The 24,027-nt window shown below is 31.6% G+C and overlaps 2 protein-coding genes across 2 annotated transcripts; both read right to left on the bottom strand.

Annotated features, from left to right (window-relative positions):
* Positions 1-2,377: 2,377 nt before the first annotated feature.
* On the bottom strand, positions 2,378-3,805 carry LOC112525430. Its single transcript, XM_025135557.1, has 3 exons — positions 3,425-3,805; positions 2,955-3,073; positions 2,378-2,851 (listed from the first exon to the last, which is right to left on the bottom strand). Exons 1-3 carry the CDS (start codon positions 3,669-3,671, stop codon positions 2,720-2,722), a joined length of 498 nt encoding a protein of 165 aa, XP_024991325.1. The 5' UTR covers positions 3,672-3,805; the 3' UTR covers positions 2,378-2,719.
* Positions 3,806-14,739: 10,934 nt separating this feature from the next.
* Positions 14,740-21,676, bottom strand: LOC112524590 (nucleobase-ascorbate transporter 6-like). Its single transcript, XM_025134481.1, has 14 exons — positions 21,170-21,676; positions 20,026-20,123; positions 19,256-19,432; positions 18,994-19,094; positions 18,242-18,317; positions 18,079-18,138; positions 17,793-17,977; positions 17,151-17,247; positions 16,981-17,067; positions 16,116-16,174; positions 15,949-16,040; positions 15,787-15,864; positions 15,528-15,688; positions 14,740-15,043 (listed from the first exon to the last, which is right to left on the bottom strand). Exons 1-14 carry the CDS (start codon positions 21,285-21,287, stop codon positions 14,825-14,827), a joined length of 1,608 nt encoding a protein of 535 aa, XP_024990249.1. The 5' UTR covers positions 21,288-21,676; the 3' UTR covers positions 14,740-14,824.
* Between the last annotated feature and the right edge of the window lie 2,351 nt (positions 21,677-24,027).

Here is a 24,027-nt window from a genome sequence, read left to right as displayed (position 1 = left end):
TATATATATATATATATATATATAGACAAATAGATAGATGAGGGATCATTTGAGAATAACAATTATGATGAGAAGGTGAGAACGTTTTTGAGTCTTTGGATGAGTTGACTTTTTAATCTAACTTGATTTTCTTCAACTACATGTCTATATCCATCTACCTTCAATTACATCCATTTACGTTTTTCTTCAAATTTATCTTAGCTTTTAAGTCATTTTCATGAGCTTTTACATACGTTTAATTACTTTCACATACATGAATTTGTTAAAGTTGCGGTCATAATGATAAAAATAGGTAAATAAAGGTAGTTGAATGTAGATGAAGGTATATAAATGTTTTGTTCTCATATTCTCATCATAACTTTTATTCTCACTTAAACCCAACCGACACGTGCGTGTGCACACACACACAAAGGGTCAGGTTCAGGAGAAAATTGCAAAAAAGTTAAAAATTGAGGAGCACCTTTGTAACGATTCATTTGGACAGTATGCACATGTGCATACAAGTAATTTTTAAGTAATTTGTCTGGTATGCACATGTGCATAACATGCACACTTGCATAAAAACGAATAAACAATTTTAATTACTTGTATGCACATGTACATACCGTTCAGATGAATGATTACCAGAGTGTTAATCAGTTTTTCATTTTATTGGATTTTCCCCTGAATCTCTCCCCCCCTTCTCTCTCTCTCTCTCTCTCTCTCTCTATATATATATATATATATATTGTGTGTGTGTGTAAATATATAGGGAGGTTCGGGGGAAATCTCAAAAAAAATGAAAAACTGAGGAACACTCTGGTTACTATTCATCTAGACGGTGTGTACATGTGCATACCGGTAATTGAAGTTGTTTCTTAGTTTTTATGCACATGTGCATACTAGACAAACAACTTAAAATTACTAGTATGCAAATGTGCACACCGTTCAGATGATACACACAGACACGCACACACACACTATAAGAGTAGTTGCGTAATGCAACGTGATACATCTTGGTTTTAATGTTTTGTTTATTATTTGCTTATGTCGATGCTATCCTACGGTTTTATGTGATTTTGAGAAAGCGATAATATTCTCATGTTTCAATTAATATAAATTTGAAGATCTCATAAAATTTTGAAAAATAAAAGATATCTCGATTATCAAGTTAACTATCCAAAAGTTCTTTTTTTGTGTAATTTGTTTAATTCATTTTTTTATTATAACTTAATTTACATTTAATAAGAAAGTAATTTACTTTCGTTTTAATAATATATTTTTTTTCAAATCTGTTAGAAGTTAATAATTATCTTAATTATATTTTAAATTTTTTTACATTTATAATAAGATATTTATCATGTATTTGATTATGTTTACCTGCAGCTAGTTACACGAGTTAAAACATAGAACTTTAACAAGTTGTACTTACGCACTATTACTCGTAACCTTGAATTTTAATTAATATACATCAATAAACAATAGATAATGTATTAAAAATGATTTTTAAAAGTTTATATGAGATATTTTATAATATAGTATAGATTATAAATTAGTTTAATGGTCGTTGTTGTTTAGGTGACACGAGTACTTTTGGTATTAAATCAAAGACGCGTTCATAAGGACTCAAAATGTCGTTTTTGATTCTAGTTTGGTGGGTTACATTGAATGTTGTTGAAACACTCGTTTCTTGTATATATCAATAATTGACTACGTGTGAAATGACCTATCTACCCCTCACAATCAGAATAATGATCAATCAGTGTCTTTTAAACAGCTTGTATGATGCTGTCCATGTATATATATATATATATATATATATATATATATATATATACTTTCCTAGTACTAAGTGTATATAAACTTGTACCTTTCTTCTTGATATGATGGCATTCATCAATGCCAATAATTCTCACCTTCTTTCTGTATCATAATCAAGTGCATTACCAATTGTACTTCTTATTTAAAAAGACTAAACTACCCTCGAGAGATCTTTTTCGGAAACGGACGATCACAGATTTCGTCCGGACTAATTCCATGGAAAGTTGTGATCGTAGGTTCAGCCCACAACCTTGAGGTAAATCTCCGGTTGGCCAGAATCGCATGTGTAGATGGTAGGATTCGAACCCGAGTTGATTTTATTATCCCTTGTCTTTATTCACCTCGCTTGTCGTTACCCTTTGAGACCACATTTTGGGAAACATTGCTAGAATTACAATGTAGTTTGCAAGAAACGAGCGGTTTTGAACAAATTACATAAAATATAAACGCGAGAAACATGTTTTGATCGAAATCACTCATTCTTACAGACAGAGACGTTCCAATCTTTTTGATGGTCCTGTTATACATAAAACTTTTGATTACACTGTAAAATAAGATGACAAATATAATATACAAATTACAGAGACGATAGCGACATAGATTCCCCTTTTCTTCTAATATAAATTAGAAAACCCCCGAGTTGGGCTATAGTTTTTCAAAATCACGCATTTAACATGCTAAAGAAGACGCTCACAAAATGTAATGTTATTCTTACGATTTTATAAGAATAACGGTTTATTTACAACGAAAAAATCTCGAAAAAAAGAAGGCAACTTTGAACTCAATATTAACATGTCTTTTACAAGATTAATATACATGTCATGAATCAAAGTGTAACTGCCATTACTGCTTTTTTAGTTTCTTGAATCTTGATGATCGATAATCCCACTGTAAAAAAAAATGTACTGAAGTACCATGATCATGAGCTACTAGCATTATTAGCAGCCTCTGAGATACTTTGCAAAGATGGCCGCCATGATTTTGATCTCGAAGCTGCAAATATCGACGAAGATCCAGACCTTTGTCTGAACATTCTTTCATGTCCTTCAACCTGCAAATGATCGATATTAATTAGAATTCAAAAACCCTTTTAAATCTTTAATTCTTTCATACGAAAATTAATTAATTAATGTGGGAATTTAATATAATTATACCTGGTGGTGGTCGTTGGTGTCGTCGACGACTGAAGTAGGGTGGTTATCCGCCATTGATTCCGGCAAATTCTTCTTGTTCATCTTTGCATGCCTTTTTGCTCTCAAAACCTTCATAACCTCTGTACATTAAGGTCCTGTTTGTTAGTTAGCAGTTTAAGTAGCTTATTCTATTATGACTGTTTGGTAGTCACTTGATGATATACAAAATGAGTTATTCAGTAAGGTTTTAGAGGAGAGCTTTATGCAGAAAAACCAAAAAAAAATTCTTCCAAACTTGTTCCTCCCAATTAAAAAAGCACGTTGCTTTCGTTTATGAAAAAACCCTTCTGAACCAAACATTCTCAATGTATAACAAGGGATTAGTCGACATAACAAAGACAACTTAGAGTTAGTTAAAAACTAGCGAAACAGCCTCTAACTATAATTAAGATTGATGTGAATGGAAGAAGTAGTAAAGTAATAATATATACCATGAGTAGTAACAAGACGATAAGCTCGACCAAGAACGAGGGTTTCGGTGGGTCGAAGAAGCTTAACACGAGTAAATCGAATGGTTTTACCATCTTCAGGAGGCAATGGGATGATGATAGAAACATGGTGGCCTGGATTCATCTTCATGATCTCACTTGCACTTACAGACCAATACATTCTGTCTATTTTTCCATTTGGATGTTGTATTACAAGTGCAGCTGCATCTACTGCTTGACAGTTTCCCATTTAATTTTCTCTCTCTAGAAATCTTTAATTTGTTTCTCTCTCTCTCTCTCTCTCTCTCTAGATGAAGATGAAGATGATGCAGAAGAAGAAGAAGAAGAAGATAAGGGAGGAAGATGAGAAGGAAGGTAGGAGGTGAAGAAGTTGAAGTCAGCAAAAGTGGTGTATTTCTCTACAGTGCTCTTCACCACCCCTCCCTTATCTATACTCTACTCTACCCCTCCCTTCTAGGATTTACAATTACACCCTTTAATTTGGTAAATAAATCTTCATTTTTTAAATTATATATATATATATATATATATATATAACTAAGAGACACTCTAATAATTATTCATCTAGACGGTATCTATATATGTGCATTATGTACGTGATCAGAAAAATTGCTTACAAGTTACTTGTATGCACATGCACATATCGTTCAAATGTACGGTTACTAGAGTGTTCCACAGTTTTTTTGTTTTTTTATGGTTTTCTCTTAAACTTGACCATATATATATATATATATACACACACACGTAAGAGAGAGGGGTTGAGTTCCCACGTGACACACCATGAATGTTTGGTGTGTGATTTTCCTGAAGGTTTGATGTATTTTTATTTGAATCGTTTGTTTTCATGTGAACGTTGAAATTAATTTTTTTTTCATGTAAGGGTTTGTTTTTCACATAGAATGTATTTATGTATGGTCTTGTGACGTTTAGTGTTCTGTTGTTGAGGTTTGACGAGATAAAAGAACTATCCGAAGGCTCATAATTACAGGTCTTATAAAAACTGTTTTATCTCATCTGATCCCACTTCTCTCTCTCTCTCTCCCCCTATATGTGTGTGTGTGTGTCTATATATGTATATACTATAGGAAAAGACCAGAGAGAACTTTTAAAATCAAAAAAGAACCAAAGAACTAATTGAAACTGTTAGATTGATATGATTCAACAGATGCGTTTTAAAAAGTGATTTTAACCCCATTTAAAGAAAATAGAAAATATCTCTTTCTATTTTTTTTAACTGAAAACAGACAAAATATAACAAAAATTGGAGCAAACAACGATCAATTGATTATATTTAATTTGATATCCATTTTAATATATTTTCATCCGGTTTTTATGAATGTTTAATTCTTAATTTTGAGTATCTATTATATGTGTGTGTGTGTGGGGGGGGGGGGGGGGTTTCAAATACAAACCATGTAATTTTAACAAACTATACAAACCATTGTATTAAGAAAACAATTGAGATACTTATGGACAATTATCATGATTCATTAATTACGATTGATATATATATATATATATATATATATGAAAGATGATAAAGTTCATTTATTATGATCATGACTTTAGATTAGCAAACAAAATAAAATTAAATATTTATCAGACTAGATGAACGATTAAGATTGATTTATAAAAGTTTGTTAGAATTACATCGTTTATAAAAGTTTGTTGATATTTTGATGATTTAACGAAATAAATGAACCAAATCTCCATCAAAGAAAGAAATCTTTAAATTCTTTATGGGTCCCTCTATATTTAATTATTACATGCACTTGCCCATACATAATTAATCAACATCTAAATTAATAATGGTCGTTTACCTAAATGCTTATCCGGTAAGTGTTTATTGATAAGAGTCAACACTATAATTTATTTTGATGCGTAAGATTTTAATACATCAAAATATATAGAATGTAACAATTTACAGGGTAAATGCTTATCTGGATAAGAGTCGTCATTCTCACTTACCGGGTAAGACTTTTCATCCTTCTCGTCGCTCTTACCCGGTAAGATTCTTGGTCTTTCTCATGTTCATCCGATGAGAAAATTTATCCAATAAGCACTTACCAAGTAAGTGTTAGTAAACGACCCTTAAATTTGGTTTTGTACAAACACCTTATTTGATCGGGATATTCGGCTTTTACTTTCGGTTCAGGTTTGGATTTCAAACTATTCGGGTCTTGTACACCCCTGAAAATAGGTGGAATAAAAATCAGAAAGATAAAAAAGTATTGGTAAATTATGAAACTACTTATATTTATATTATATTATAATTTTTTTTGACAAAAACTCTTAAAAATAATTTTGTATACATGAAATACTATTTATTGATACATATTACAAGTAAATTGTACGTAGATACAACCTATTAAAGATTTATTTTTTAATTCGTATAACTAACTGTAGATAAAAATAATCAAATATAAGATAAACATCTTATTTTAAATATAAAAAATAGAAATATAATTAGGATAATTATTCTTATAAAAAATTATATTATTAAATATAAATAAATTACTTTGTTATTAAATTATAATAAAATTTTGAATTAAAAAAATTATATAGAAAACGAGAATTTTAAATAGTTAATCTAATATTAATATCGATACATTTTTTTCAAATTTATATTTCGTATAAAAATAAAAATATTATCGTTTTCTAAAATCACGTAAAATCGTATTATATCGACAAAGAAAATGAATAAAATAAAACATTAAAATCATGATATATCTTGTTACATTGCGCGAGTACCATTCTAGTCAAATTAAAAACTTAGGGTCCGTTTTGTTTAGATGATTGTTTTTTGGGGATTTGGATTTCATGAGGGGATTTAGATTGAAATGGATTTGAAATCATTGGTGTGTTTGGTTTGCGGGATTTGGAATGCAATTGGATTCGATTGTTTATAAATAATCTATAAATAATTATAAAAATAATTAAATAACATTTTTTATTAATCGATTATTACAAAATAAATGTTTTAACATTTTTCAAAATATTATTTCATACAATCCAATAAAATCCCGAGTATCTTTCAAAATCCTATGTTTGTATAATTTCAATTAAATCCTAAGATTTCAAATCCGGACAATCAAACAAACCAAACATGAGATTGTAATGGATTTGAAATACAAATCCCCCAAATCCATTCCATTCCTGCAAACCAAACACCACCTTAGAATTTTCCATAATTTTTTCACTCTCGTCAGTATAACAAATGCATTCTTACTGTTACAAAAAATATAAAAAAACCAAAATATTACCCGATTTATATACATGATGATATGTTTTTAGAAAATATTTGTATAAGAATCATATAATAAAACACTGAACAGAACCATCCAAAATGCATAAGTTAAAAAAATTGTCTGAATGAGAAAAGTACTTCTTAGATATTTGAGGGCCTTAGACTTATTCCAACCACAACATGAGTAAGCCATTTATATTTGCTCATCAGTTCCCGAATTTTGTTTTTTTTTTTTACGTTAACTGTAGTTTATTTGAAACTACAAAATAATGCTCAAAAGTTTAGGTATGATGTCTGACGTAAAACTATACTTTTACTTGGCGTAACTGTATTTTTCCCTTAAAAGATCGTATGACGTTGTGAAATACCTCATTGGATCCATCAGTATGCATTATGTCATATGTGCACAAAAATACGTTTTATCCAACCATATGGCATACCAGAAACGAACTAGAATAGTCGACCGTTAGGCAATAAGACTTTACGTTATTTTTTTAGTTTTTATCTGATTCTAATTCAGTTATCTGAAAATTAAAAAAAAATTATTATTATATAATTTAAAGATATCAAAAAGAAATATTTGAGGATACAATGGCCTACCTATATATCATTGTACCCTTAAGGGGGCCATGGTCCTCTTTGTTTTTGCCCAAGTTTTATGGAACCATTATTAAAGTAATTATTTAAATAATATGTATAATTTATTTCATAAGATCTTATGGAGCGAAGTTCACTTTTGGTACTGAATGTTTGTCATTTTCAACAGTTTTCATCCCTTAATTTTGTTTTAACAGATTTATCTGTCACATTTGTCCATTTCCTAATGATTTTGGTCCCTCAGTTTAACGATCGTTAATTTTTTTCGTTAATTCAAATTAAATGAGGGGTATTTTAGGCTTTTTGAGGTTTTTATCTCTTTTTTTTATTAAATATCAAAAATCTTTTTATATGGTCCACTAAAAAAATTTGACGCATCCCTCATTAACCACCTACTACATTCACCTCTCCGTCGGTCGTGAAGCTCTGGTCATCATCTCCAAACCCAAAAAATTTAGAACTAAAATCTAAATCTAAACCTCAATACTACCCTTCAGAAACAATCAAAACCCTGACTGAACTAACAGTACTCTAATAGAGAATAGACAAAATTTAAACCAAAATCGCTTGCTTCCTAGCCGATTTGTTAGTATCTTGAAGAAGAAAAAAACCCACCCTCACCCACCGAAAACCTCTAACTATGCTTTGTCTGTAACCATCCAGAGAGGGAAGATCAATGGGATTGGGCGGTTCCGTGGCAGATCATGGAGAAGGAAAATGGGATGAGCAAGGAAAGAGGAAGGTGTTCGTAGCTATGGTGGAGGATGAAGTCGATGGTTGTTGGTCTCAGTGAGAGCATGGGTTGGAGGCAAAGAGTGAGGCCGATGGTGAAGTTGGAGGTTTACGGAGAAGAAAGTTGCTGGAATGAGGAAAGCGAACGGAGGTACAGGGAAGAGATGATATCATATATGGAAAGGTTGATTTGAGAAGTGGTAAATATTTGAGAATTAAAGAAATGATCCTAACCCTTCATCTAATCAACATTTGCAACTTTGATCATGAAATATCGGATAATTCATTGCATGGATATGCAGAAGATAAAGAAGTAGTTTTGTAACTGTTACAAATAGGTGGCAAACGGATTCACATGTGAACTCATTTGATACACACATGAATTTTATGTTCATGTGTGAACCCATTAAATAGTTCATATGTGAATTATTTAACTAATTCATATATGAATCACACAGGTTCATATGTGAATCAGTTAACATAGTTAATATGTAAATTATACAAGTTCACATATGGACATATAGTTAATATGTGTATCACATAGATTCATATATGAATATATTTGTCGCCTATTTGTAACAGTTATGAAATATCATCTCTATTTTTCGCATAACCACAATTGTTGACCAGTCAAATCCGATATTGACCATATGAAAGGATAAGATCACTTCTTTACTTCTCAAATATTTACCACTTCTCAAAATAAATTTTAGCTATATATATGTATACACACACACATAAATATTTTAATAAAAAAATGAGATAAAAATCCAAAAAGATCAAAATACGCTTCATTTAACTTGACTTAACAAAAAAAGTTAACAACCGTTAAATTGAGGGACCAAAATCATTGAGAAATGACAAACGTGAGAGACAAATATCTTAAAACAAAGTTGAGAGACAAAAATCGTTGAAAGTGACAAACATTAGGGACTAAAAATGAACTTTACTCTATGTTATATAAATTTGAGTTTAAGTACACAGTATTAAAATATGTATATCGTCTTTTTGTTAGTGACTTGATATATACTAATCAGTTCTTTAAAAGATCTATCATGACAATATTTTGTATGTTATAACGTATCATGGCATTGTCAAAACATGTTTTTTCTAACTTTTCTTTAACCCTTTTCAACTTGGAATTATAAATATTTTTTTAACTTTAAATTTTAAACAGTTTGTAGGATTGAGGGCCTTTTTAAAAAAATATATATAATTGTAAGATCTGTGAGATTCAATTTACACCATAAAAAGTTAAATAATAAAAATTTAATTTAATCTCTCTCTAGTACGAAATTAAATCTAAACCTGCCGACACCCTAGTACGAAATTTCTTAAGATTGCTTATATTGTGTTCATAATGTATTCACTTTGTGTACATATTTAATTGTGCATTATGTACGTATATGTAACAAAAGAGAGGAGATGATATACATATATATATATATATATAATTGTATAAAATATGGGTTAGGTTCACGTGAGACTTAGTTTCACTTGATTCCAAGTCTATAATATATATATATATATATATATATATGTGTGTGTGTGTGTGTGTGTATGTGGAATTTGAATTTTTCCTAAAAAAATGCATTATTTATCTCAATAACTATCTTAAATTAATGACTTATGATGAATCTTACGAATTTCATAAATTATAGAGTTCTAAATTATTAAGCTTATTATAAGATTTATATATTATTTCATGTGAACTTAAATTATTTATTATCATTAAGCCACGCATAAAAAGACGTCGTAATTTAACAATGACTTCTAAAAGATCACATCGAATGTCATTTATAACAACGATGTTATCATACACTTGTTTTCAAGTACTTAATGTTATCATAATTTATAATGGGTTATATTAATTTTTTTCTATTTTTTATAAAAAATATATATATGATTTATTTCTTTTATAAATAACGATAAACTCGAACATATTAAAATTAATTAGAAAAAATAGTTGCTTTCTCCACATTCTTCCCCCTTATTATACCAAATTAAATTCAAAGAATGAAGCCATAAATATTTCTAACTAAACATTATATATATATATATATATATATATATATATATATATGGGCCTAATCAAATGAGAACTGATTAGTTTGTGGTAACTGTGAGAACCAATATGAGTCACTCATTTAAATAATTAATATTATATCCTAAAATAACATAAAGGGTAAATGGGTAATGTTTATAATTTTAAAACCCTACTCTTCTCCTTCATTATGAAACAGCCGTCCTCCAGCATAGGCATGCTTCTCTTCCTTTCTTTCCCCCTTCTCACGCACAACAACCACCACACCATCATTCATCATCACATGGAAAATCAATCAAACCAGGTACCAGAGTTTTTATATAAATGGGAGAACGATCATCATTGATGATGCGTTGAATAAGAGGTTGAAGATCCTTGTAAGTGACCATTGGAATCTTCGACTTGAAAGTTTCTCGATCGGTGGCAACGTCGAGATTGTAAAGCTTGAGATACTCAGTTTTATCGTTCCGGCTTAGTATCGCCGCCAAAACATTCGCCTGAACGTCCTCAGCGCTACTCGTCATCTTGTCGATGAACTCAAGCGCCTTCGCATCTTTTTCGAACGCCGACAAATCCACAAAAGATCTCCGATCATCAGTCGCCATGATGATGATGGTAGATTAGCACAAGTGTCGCCAGAGATGTAAACCAAATCTCGTCGGAGATGTAACTCCGAAGATGTGCCACTCCTTTTATGTGGTACACCGTGGTACCTCAATGATATCACAGTATATCACAATGGGTATCACATTGTGTATCTTTGTGATTACTTGGTACCTGCCGGAGTTTTGTTCACCGGAGGCCGGAGATTGGAGGTCGGAGAGATGAGAGAGGAGAGAGGAGTTTTTTAAAAATACCTAAAATGCCCTCTAATTATAATTTTAACTCAAACTACCATAATTATTAATTTCATAATTTATTCATTAATTTGTAGTTGAGATTAGTTCTCATAGTTACCACAAACTAATCATTTCTCCCTTGAATGGGCCCCTATATATATATATATATATATATATATATATATGGGCTCTAATATAAATAACAAAATACTTTGGGGCCGTTTACTCTGGTAAGTGTTTACCAAGTCACATTATCTTACCGGATGAATATGATAAGAGCCAAGAATTTTACCCGGTAAGAACGAGACAAAGAACAAGAGTCTTACCCGGTAAATGAGGGCGACGACTCTTACCACAATAAGTGCTTACCAAGTAAATTGTTGCATACAATGTCATTTTGGCTGACTAAAATCATAAGCGGTACGTAAATGATAGTGTTAAATTTTACTGGTAAATGTTTACCAAGTAAATTGTTGCATTCAATGTCATTTTGGTGGACTAAAATCATAAGCGGTAAGTAAATGATAGTGTTAAATGTTACTGATAAATGTTTACCGGATAAGTGTTTGATAAACGGCTCCTTTCATATATATGGAAATAATTGAAGTCAATTGGTCAAATTACTATTTATGTGGACTAATATTTCTTCCTCTCATGAAAAATTAATTTTGTAAATAAATAAAAACATACGATATTTGAAAAAAAAAATATTTTAAAAAATCATAATTATTTTAAAATTGATGTAATTTATCAAATAAAAAACCAATAGAAGCGTTTTTTTGGTGTGGAAAATTATTAAAAAAAAGTGTCATCTTGAGGAATAATATCATGATAAGATTTTATAATGATTTTTAATACCAATTAATAATTTATATATATTTTAATTTTTTAAGTATAATAATTTTTGAGTGTCAAACAAATCTATTTAATTAATTTAAAAATGAAGTATCAATTTCGTATTACTTATCATGAATAATAAAATACAAAACCACCAAAATACACATCGATCAAATAATTTTTATTTCAAATTAAAATAATCTTGAAATTCAAAAAGAACCAATAAATATATAATTTTAATTCAAGATCTTTTTTAAAGTGAATTATAATAGTGGTCCTTGTGGTTTACTCCAATTTTGGATGTACTTCCTAAAATAAACTATTTACACTTATAGTCCCTAACTTTTTATTTTTATAATATTTATGGTCCCTTCACTTAACAATGTTAGTTAACAACAGTTATAAAAGACTGATTGGTTTTTAAACAAACTTTAGAGACCAAAACTGCAATTTGCTCTAATGTATAATGTAATTCACGTTTTTTTTTTTTTGATTAAAAAATATTTTATATACCAATTCATAAATCAAATATCTTAAATAGAGTACATATTAAGTAAAAAAAAAAATTATATTGATTTTAAAAACTATAAAATTCACAAAATTAGGTGTATATGATGCCAAAAAAATTAAGCATTCTAAAAACCCGTATTTTTATATGACCTTTTTTTAAATAGTGTCATATAAAATTGTTAATGCGAAGTTTTTCTATTATAAGTATTCTAAAAACTTGTTAAAACGTCCAAAATCGTCTTATAAACTTATTGCAATGTACTTAGAGAGTATGTTTTATTTTTGCTCTTATAAATTAAGTCTTATAAAGTGGTCTATTACAAAGCTTAATTTTTTTTGTCATCATATAACTAATTTTGTTGTGATGATAGTTTCTCTTAATTATTTGAATAATTAGTGTTTAACTGAACTTAAATTTCAGTATTTTACTCGCCTATTTTAATTCTTAACTCAAAAGATATGTAAATTTATTTCGATTTCTTTTGTTTTTCTAAACTTAAGATTTTTTTTAACGCTAATATTTTTTAAATAAATACAATTTTTTTTATTTAATATGTATCTTAATTTAAGATACTTGATTAATGAATGAATATAAAAAATATTTTTTAATAAAAATTAAAAAAAACGTGAATTTACATTTATATATTAGAGTAGATTGCAATTTTGGTCCTTAAAGTTTGTTTAAAGACCAACGAGTCATTCATAATGGTTGTTAATTAACAATGTCAAGTGGAGGGACTATGGATGTTATAAAAATGAAAAACTGAGGACCATCAATGCAGATAGTTTATTTTAAGTAGCAAATCCGAAATTTGAGCAAACCACAGGGATCACCAGTGTAATTTACTTTTTTCTTATTTTTCTTTTTATTTCAAAATTCAATTATTGGTTTGGTAGAGTCATACATGAATAAATCGATAGGGACAAAAACGAGGGCCATCTTGAATGCCACCCTCCAAATATCACATCATTTTATTGAAATTATTCTTTAAAAAATAAACATAAAAAACATATAAAATTTTACGTATTTATGATAATTTTCTAAATAATATTCAAAGTATAAGATCTGAAATCAATAATTATATTTGATAAATTAATTAATTTTTATTATAAAAAGTTAAAAACTAACTGATAAGCTGAATAAAAATATAAAATGTCATGTTAATAAATTAATCGAAAAAATTTAAGAACATAATTATGAAATAATAATTAAAAAAAACATTTTAAACGTTTTTTAAAAAAATCTAGCTTTATAAGAAAACAAGGATTTTGGGATTTTTCGGCTGATTTTGGAATGCAATAGATTTTCTAAAATAGAAAATGTAGTAGAGAGATGACAAATATCTCTAAATTTAATCATAAAGGTGGTCCCCGATTAGTTTGAGTTTGAGCTTTAAAGGTCAAACGTGCCTTGAGATCTTAGGTTCAAATTCAAAAAAAAGATTCACTTGTAGCCACGGAGGTTCAAATGTGGTGACTCCGGCTATCGGTGAAGCGGGTGGTCATCCTGGGATTAGTCGGCTCACATAGCGAGTTGGATATTTAGGTTAATCAAAAAAAGTTATTGGAACTCTCTGAAAAAGATTATTAGTGATAAGAGAAATACACTCCATCCCAAATTAAGCAAGTTTCTCTCGGTTTTTGTTTTAGTTTATCCCAAAATAATTTCCACTTTTAAAACTAAATTTTAGTTTCCCATTTTATCATTAATTATGAGATGGAGAAAGTTTCTCTCATTTTTCAAAGGTAAAAGTGTAATTTAAGGGTTGTTTACCAAATGTTTGTCCAAGTAAGCGTTTACCAAATCACATTACTCTATCGGATGAATACGATAAGAACCACGAATCTTACCAAGTAAAAACGAGGCAAGTAAGTTACAGCGAAGACTCTTATCATGATTAGTGTTTACCAAGTAAATTGTTATGCGATGTTGTTTTGGTGGATTAAGATCTTACCTGGTAAGTATATGATAATGTTGAATTTTATCAGTAAACGCTTATCGGATAATTGTTTAGTAAACGGTCATTTAGTTATTTAAAAAATGTATAATCACACATTCTTAAAAACATCATTTTCATCGCAGACATTTATTTTGGAATTAAAGTAATTATTTATTATTCAAACCAACAAGAGTCATTGAAACTAAATTTTTATGAGAAAAAATAGCATTTATTAAATATACTGAATATTTTAATAATATAACCTCTAAAATTAAAAATTAAAAATTAAAAATTAAAAATTAAAAACGTTGAAGTTCAATATAATTCTTTTTTGAAAATTTTGATTCTTAATTCTCCATTTTTGAGAAATTTAAAAAAAAAATTGTTATAGATGCTTAAAAGTGGCTTGTGGCACCAAAATAAACACGGGTTTTTCCAATAAGCTAGCTTATAGTCGCCAATATCTTTACGTATACAAAATCGACGAGTGAAGGAGGATCAAAAGATGCATTATGCTTCATTTTGACTCAAGAAACAAGCTTGCAAAAGTTGATCAAGATTCAAAATCGAATGCATAAAGATCGAATGTTCGTAACAACGTGCTATGCAATGGTAACAAAAGATCCTGTTTTTCGATCAAACGGAAGGGAAAAACTTGTTGAGATTAAAGGGTAGGGAGTAGAATTCTTCGCTTCTCGTATCCGTCTTGAACAATCGGTACTTGTCCCACCAATGCATCCCTCGGTCCTTCCTTGTCGCAGCGTCCTTTTGCCTCAATGTTACGTCTAGAAACATCGCCAATAATCCGCCAACAAACGCTTCCGAAGAGAATGGTACATTTACCATATCATTCCACTGAAAAACGAAATAAAATGCATGAAGCACAAGATTAGATTACCAAAAGGGTCAATGGCCTAGCCATAGGGGTTAGGGCCTATTTATTAGCAGCTTAACGAGTTCAACGGACACAACTTATTCATTCAGCCATACATGACTAATTTGGTAGTGGCTAAATAATATAAGACGTGGTTTATTCAGTAAACTTATAAGAATGAGCAGCATGCAGAAAACCAAGTTTTTTCCAAACATGTCCCTCCCAAATTAAAAAAAACACCCTCATTTGATGGAACAAACCAAACATGTCAGATCCTAGCATCTTTCTTTTTTGGGGAAGTTTGACTTTTGAGGTCAAATCTAACTACTTTTCAGATGCAAAATTGCCAGATTTGGTTATGGTTCATGTCATTTACCAAGTTAATTAGTTCATTTGATGTTTGATCTCAAAAGTCAACCCTTTCTCTTTCCGGAAAAAAGGACGGATTGCGAGCCGAATTCTTACCCATCTGGCTTTCGTGTGGACGGGGCCGTAAGTTTTGATGGCGGTGTACTCGTTGAAGTATTGCGGTATCGATAAGCCCATAAAGATCGAGAATCCAAGAATGAATTTTACCCTGAAGCTGTTTAAATTGCAAAACTGGAGGAACCCGAGGCCTGCTGAGCCTGTTTTCATGCAAAGATTTGAAGAAAATCATCAGAAATGAACAGATATGCGGAATTAAAACCTGAATGCAACTAGAAAATTTGGTTAAAATGCATACCCACGTAGGCGAAGAACAAACAATATAATCCGGCTACAATGGGTGCTGGGATCGATGCAAATACCGCCCCAAATTTTCCTGCAAATCAAGTCCGGGATTCAAGAAATCAAGAAAAAGAAAGCTGAATGATACAGGAGAAGATATTTGTGAACGAAAGATTACCAAGAATGGAAAAGAATATCATGAAACCGGCAGAAATCTGAACGACCCTTCTGCTACCAACGCGTGTTAAACCGAGCAAACCAGCATTCTCACTGCCATTGATCGACATAAGAATCTTGGAAAGAAATCTTGATAACTTTATGAGTCGAATTAAATATAGAGCTTACACAGATACGGAAGAACCATTTCCTGTCCCAAAGATTCCGGAAAACAGAATGCCAACTCCCTTGCAGAATCAAGAAAACACGAATCAATTGGAATCCGGGGTCACGGGGTGGGATGGCTCTACAACCAAATATGTTTTATAGGACGTCAAATATGTCTAAGGGGTTGTTGGGTTTGTTTCTATTAAGTTCTATATGAATAAAGTTGTCTGTGTGGATCGGAAAGGTCTTTGGTGTGGAGGTTTTTTCCTAGATGGAAAGCTCGTGTTTTTTAATGGGGAGGGATAGGTTCGGAAAAAACTTGGCTTTCTGCATAAAGCTCCCCCTAGAAACTTACTGAATAAGCCACTTTCTATATCATTAAACCACTACCAACAATCATGTTATAGCTCAGCGAATAAGTTGCAAGTCCCATTAAGCTCATTAAGTTGCTAACAAACAAGCCTAAAATGTCCCAATAGACTGTTATGTAGAACCAAATAATTGTGCTTCTTATGTAAAGATGTTACAATAAGCTGATAGGACGCTTTGGGACATTCAAACAATTTTGTTAAGTCACTTTTGAAATAAAGTGTTTTATTAGTCTTTTATATGACATTATACGAAAATGTCTTACAAAAACAAAACATCCTCTAATATGTCCTAAAACAAAAGCTAATAAGACACTTTATTTCAAAATTGTTCTAAAAAACATGTTATGATGCGCAATTACGGCATAACATCTTATTATAACACCTTTATACAGGATAAACAATTGTTTGGTCCTATAAAGCAGTCTATAAGAACTTTTTAGACGTATTTTGTGTTCTATAAAGCCGATTTTGTTGTAAGCTTGGTAGGGGTGACGATGAAATGAGTATGCCAATACCTGCCAGCCAATGCCACGGCTAAGAACCGACGGTGGCATAGGAGTCGCACTCGCATACCTAGCAACCGCAATCAAAGCGCCAGTAGACTGTCAACAGAACAAAAAAAAAACGCGTTAAGAAAACTAGAAAGCGGATGAAATTTAGCTCGTAAAAGAAAAAATGAAGCAACCTCGACCAGAGACACAAATGAAGCAACCATCATAGCGAAAGCTTCTCCGGCATCAAATGTGGGCGCTCCCCATTGAAATGGATAAGGAACTCGAATCCTGTAAAAACAACCCTTTCTTGAACAACTTGTAAAATCTAACGAATATATAAACAACAATCGATCATAAACCAAAGGGTCAATGACCCACCAGGATCCGGATTACCAATAGACCCCAGCCTCCTAGGTGGTCAAGAATTCAAACTCACCAAAGGCGAGGAGTGTGTATTTGATGTGCGTGTGTGTGTATAGGGTCATGTCCAGGGGAAAACCACAAAAAAAAAATGAAAAATGAGGAACACCCTAGTAACCGTTCATCTGGACAACATCCACATGTGCATACAAGTAATTTGTGTAAGCAATTTGTCTGGTATGCACATGTGCATGACATGTGCACGTGAAAACAAACCAAGAAACAACTTCAATTACTTGTATGCACATGTGCATATCGTACAGATGAATGGTTACCAGGGTGTTTCTCAATTTTTTCATTTTTTGGGGGTTTCCCTGAACCTCCCTCTCTCAGTCTCTCTCTCTCTCTCTCTCTCTCTCTCTCTCTCTATATATATATATATATATATATATTACAAAAAATTAATCGTATACCAGGGTGCAGCGCCTATGATTCCAGCACGATCAGTTCTACAACTTAGTTGAGTTGCATCAGATTTGTTCTTGTATGCCCCACCAACAGTGAGTAAGTGAGCATATATCCACACGATTACCACCGAAAACAAAACGGCAAACCGGTCAAAGATATGGCTTTTTCCACTCATAAGATGGGGTATGTACTGCCAAAATGCATCATTGTAGTTTAACATCGATATCTACTGCAACAAATGACCATCTTTCTTGGAAAACACTTTCATGTGCTTGTGTTAAGGAACGTTACCTGTGAGAAAATTAGCAGAACAACAAGCTGTGGAAGTCCAATCTCGACACATTTGGCAACCTACATAAAATTATGCAACTATATTTATACTCGTAATTCTTTATACACACATTTTGTTTTTATACGTTTAAGTTAAGAAGTTAAGATAGATATAGATGAGTACCAACGGAAAACCAAATTCGTATAGCCCAAATCCGGCTAACGTAACCAGTGGAACGGCTGATAATGGGCTCATGAACCTGAAATTGAGAAAATCATAATGCGTTGATGATGACAAAGAAAAGATAGACAATCCCACACAGAGAAAGATTTATCGTTTGATCAGAAGACTTATTGTCATCACACTGTGCACTAAGACCATGTTTGGCAACCATAAGCTCGCTTATTTCTTGAGCTTATTAGAAAAAGCCCCATTTGGTAAGTCAAAAACTAGCTTTTTAAAACACTACTTGAAGTAGCATTTTAATTAGCTCCACGGGATTTTTTCCCATTTCTTTCCAATTATGCCCCTAATATCCTTCCAATCGATCATCTAGCTTTTCAGCCAGTCTTTTTTTACCAAACATGACCAGTTTATCAGCCAACAACTAGTTTGCCAATCATAGTCTCAGGGCTTGTTTGTTAGCAGCTTAATAAGCTTAATGAGGCTCACAGCTTATTCGGTCAGCTATATATGACTTGGTAGTGGCTTAATGATATAGAAAGTGGCTTATTTCAGATAGCCAAGTTTTTACCAAGGTTGCCCCTTCCAGTTACAAACACGCTCCTTCCATCTATGAAAAACCCTCCCAAACAAAAATCTTTCCAATCTATATAGACAGATTAATCCATTCAAGATTTAATGGAAAACCAACCAAACAGCCCCCAAGTTTCGAGTATGGTAGGGCACTATGTATAGCATGGATCCAAACTAACCTCGTGATATTGCGCCAAAGTCCACTAAACCCGAGAACAATCTGAAGTGTTGAAGCAACGATAAGAGCACCCTGAGTCCCTCTCATAATCCTCTCAAATTTCTATATAATCATCAACAAGTAAGGATTAGATTTGCTTAAATTTTGAATAAAAATTTACTTATAAACATCATAAAATGTCCACCTCTTGAGACAACAAAATTTACTTATAAATGTCATAGAAATATATTGAGAGAATTACAAAGGGTTGATCTTATAACCACCTCTTGAGGATCCAAAATGTCCCTGTATCGACCAGCCAACACGATTGAAATTGTAGTAGGTACAAAAGTAAAAGAGCCTCCAATGACAGCCGGTAAGCGTGTTCCAAAAAGTGTTTGTGTTAACGTATTGAGACCAGCAACAAAGAGTAGTGTCTGAATCATCTTTGCCTTTTCTTCCTAAGATAAACAAACAAACCCATGTGTCCGATCAAACCGAATGACCAAAAATCAACTGTAATAAAACATTATAGAGATATATATAGAGTCAGGTTCAGGGAAAACCGCAAAAAAATGAAAAACTTATGAACGCCTTAGAAACCAGTCATCTACACGGTATGCATATATGCATACAAGTAATTTGCAAATAATTTTTCCAATATGCACATGTGCATATAAACCATGAAACATCTTCAATTGCTTGTATGCTCATGTGCATATCGTACAAATGAATGGTTATGAGGGTGTTCCTCAGTTTTTCATTTTTTGGGGGATTTTCCCTGTACCTCCATCCCTCCCTCCCTCTCTCTCTCTCTCTCTCTATATATATATATATATTATATATATATATATATATGCATGTGTGTATGTACATATGTAATCATAGACGTTAGTCATGTGCGTTTTATGATTATACATTCATGTGTTCTTTCACAAACATGGGTAAAGTTGTAAACGCGCAAGACTATCGTCTATGAGTTCATGTAGGACTTGGTATTCTGGTGTTCCATTTTCTTGATATCGGTTATCAAAGATCTTGTGAAAAGACTTACATGCCCTCCACCCATTTGAGGAACCAGAGTAGTAGGAATGAGAACTGTTGTTCCAAGCATCACAAGATAATGCTGGAAACCTAAAAGTATTGCTTCAGCTGCATCAAAAGGAAGCTTTTTAGGGTTCATATACAAAATCAAGAAAATGTCAATTTACACTAAGAAAAGGATAAAGATCGAGGGTTTTTGGTAAAATTTTATAGATTTACAACAAGAAAGGGATTTTTGTCAATTTACACTAAGAAAAGGATCAAGATCAAGAATTCAACTCAAGATACAAATGTCCCATATTGTTAAATATTGCCGTTTTCTAAAATATGATCTACAAATGTTTAATGAAAACCAAAGGGTAAAATAGTCATTTTCATACAGGACAACAATTTAGCTAAATCTATACAAACAACTTCTTCATCTATACAGAAAACTTTATCCGTACAGGACTTATCAAAAACCAGCCGCACAATCCCTAACTCTACCTAAAGGGTAAAATAGTCATTTTCATACAGGACAACAATTTAGCTAAATCTATACAGACATATTCATCCATACGGGAAACATTTATCGAACAGCCTCTAACTCTACCTCCAGAGGTTTTGTGGCTGATCATAAGTTCAGAACCAAGAGAACCCAGCTGGAGAACTCAAAATAACAACAGAAAAACTATATTTTGATAAGTCGTAGATACTTTGCAGTGTTCTTTTCACACAAATTAGCAAGTGAAACACACACAAACATAGAAAAAAGCAACAAACACATAAAAAGAACAAAAAAATTGGAGTTATTTGACTTTGTAAGCCACAATGCTTGGCTTTGCTGTAGGAATTCACTGTTGTTCTCACATAAATACCATAGAAACCACCAACTTTCCAAAAACTAACGATAGTTTTTGAAGCTATGAAAGCGTAAATGCAAATAGAACCATCTTGGTAGCATTTTCATGTTATAAAATAGATCATTCTTGCAAAGTGCTACAAATATTTAGACATAAGAGGGTTTTTTTACTTTTTACTGATCTAAACCAAACCCACATGGAATAACACAAAAACATGCAAGAAATCCATGGTAACAATGAGAAAAGTTTATTCACACACAGTAAAAAACACATAAATATGTGCAATGTGTTTGAAGAAAAAACAAAACTTACGCCAAGGTGGTGGACTGGTTATGCAATAAGAAACATTGGGAAGTTGATCTTTAGCAGGGTGTGGCATCAACTCATCTTGTTTAGGTGGTGCTGCTTGTCCTCCTCCTCCTCCTGCCATGGCCTCTGTTTTTCTGCTCTAAAACCCTTTTTGTAACTCCAACAAAAACCCCAAATCACCAAAAACCCAAATCCCAAATCCCTTGATTTCAACAATATGACACAAAATGTTGGAAAATTGTCATTAAACCCCAGAAATCTGCAGTTCTTGATGTAAAAAGCATAACCAAATGTACTATCAGAAGTCAAATGTCTGTGCAGAAAATGCAAACTTTTCTTGGAATTTTGGTTCTACACAAATGAGGGAGAGAAGGGTGAAAGAAATCTTGAAGAAAACATGAAGATTAATCAAACAGAAAAAGGAAAAGGGGGTGTGAAACAGAATCAAGAAAGAAGGGAAAATGAGAGTGAAGAAGCAAAAAAAAATGAAAATACCATCTTTACGGGGAATCTTTTGGTTATTTTTCGAATTAAATGTGTTTAGGGTTTAGAGATTGTTCTACTTTTTCTTCTTTAGCGTAAAGAAAAAGTCGAAAAGCATCTTCTCTCTCCTTCTCTATCTTCCCCACTGTCAACTTTACTCATCTCTGAACTTTGTACAGTCATGCACAAGCAAGCCATTCATATCCCTCTTGCTTTAATGACTTGTACTAATCCCATCACCTACCTGCATAATAAATGTGAAAGATTCCTCCTTTTAAGGTTCATAATTATGACCATATCTTATAAACCTTACAATCTTGCATTCATTCCTTGTTGTATTAACAAAACAATGTGATCTCCATAGACCAAATTTTCTATTAAGCCATCATTTCTTTTGCACTCTAAAGGATTGGTTTCCTCTTGTATATTATTAAGAGGCTGTTTATCAAATTTTCTAATAAATCTTGTATCGATAAATTTCTTTCTCTTATTATTTACTTTTTTTTCTTGAATCAATAGCCTGAATGACCGAGCTTATCCCTCAACATGAAACCCCAAAATCAAGGTTGGGATCAAGTGAAGGGGCAGTAATGTCAATGAGAAAATAATGAACGAGGATGATTTTGGAGACTGGGTTTAATTTTTTTGCCTTAACGGGGACAAAAGACCTTTCTTGGTTGTGTGATTAAGTTTGTGATTTTTTCATTAAGCCACAAGTAAACAACTCAATATGGTTGTGTTAATAAACAACCCTTAATAATCATATATGAAAAATGTAGAAAATTTGATGTTTGTTATGTTTTTAAACGAGTAATTGCTTGATTGTGATGTCGTGTTTTGTGTTTTTAATGAAATATCATTACGTGTTTGTGTGAAATCCTGTTATTACTAGAAAAGGGAAAATGTTTTGACATAAATAACTTAAAAGAACAACTATAAGATATCATATCTTACACGAAAACTCGAACAAAATAAACATTTTCAGTCAATAATTATATACTCTTAATCTTGCTATCACAATCGGTATTAGTAGCATTTTGCAAGTTTTACATGAACCCAGTACAAATTAATTCCTTTGTTTGATATACAATTTTACTGATATGCAAAGCTCGTTTAGGCCTTTCTTATTTCTTTGATATACAGCTTTAACAAAATGTTATTGATTCTAATTCTTTTATATATATAGGGTTGGGTTCACGTAAGACCAAGGGTTTTTCGTGAGACCCCTAAGACCAATTTATGTTCATTAATCAACTTTATAAGCTAATGATCTAATTGTCTAAAGTTACACGGTAGCAATTTTGTGATTATTGAGAATTGGTCTTACAGGTCTCACAAAAACATTTGGTCTCACATGATCTCAGGTCTATATATACAATTAAGTAGATTTATACATTTATAGGCATATATGGATGGGAGCATTCAGATTCAAATGTGTGCATTCCATTAGAGAGAGAATAAGATTCAAAGCAAAAAGGTTTAAAAGATTGAAGGGATGAATAGTGCTTTTACTTAGTCACCAAGGACAAAAGGGAATCAATAACTTCATCCCTTGGTTTATAGTCATTATCAAATTGTAGTTTTGATTTAATCAAATCAACCTTAATTAGTTTATCAGTGGTACGTCTCATGTGTTGCTCAGTCAATAAGGAGGCGAGACGACTTTGTTTAAATACAAGACAGATCACAGGTTCAATCCCGAACCCTCTGCTAACCACAACCGATGAATTAAGCAAAAAAAAATATATATATCCCATCATATTTGTGTCCTTCGAAGCAGGTTTTACGTATGACCCGTTAGAGTTGTCGGTAATCAACTTTTCACCATTATTTTTCCTACTTGCATCAAATATTCCTTTATCCTATTAAAAACATAATACTTTATCCAGAATAATTTTTTTTAAACAAATTATTAAAATATAAATCAAAATATATATATAAATTTCGTATCAACTTTCAGTTATGGGGTTACAGTGTTACACCTCAAAGGAATGAAAAAAGCAACAAAACAAAACACCATTTTTTAGCTTTTTCTTTTCAAAAGGAAAAATGGATGAAAAATCAAACTCAAATTCCCAATTGGGCAAACACGAGAGAGAGAGCATCAAGATTAGTATATTCAATCTCACTCTATAACATTCACGTGAGTTTGGTTAGTAGATTTTGAAGAAATACGATAAAATTGGAATGTTGAATTTTATTGACCAAATTTTATTTTTTTTATTTGGTTCATTTTTTTATGAAATGAATCTTTAAAATCTTATAAATTCTGTAAATAAATAAATTTAACATTTCTTAACAATTACATGATATTTTGATGGAATGAAATTCTCTATTTCAATAATGTCAAGCATACCCTTAACTCAATATACCATAAT

The sequence above is a fragment of the Cynara cardunculus genome, assembly GCF_001531365.2.
Source record: "Cynara cardunculus var. scolymus isolate 2C chromosome LG 13, CcrdV1, whole genome shotgun sequence".
NCBI classification, from domain to species: domain Eukaryota; kingdom Viridiplantae; phylum Streptophyta; class Magnoliopsida; order Asterales; family Asteraceae; genus Cynara; species Cynara cardunculus.
The sequence above is the reverse complement of the archived record's forward strand: the minus strand, read 5'-3'. Positions and strand labels throughout refer to the sequence as shown.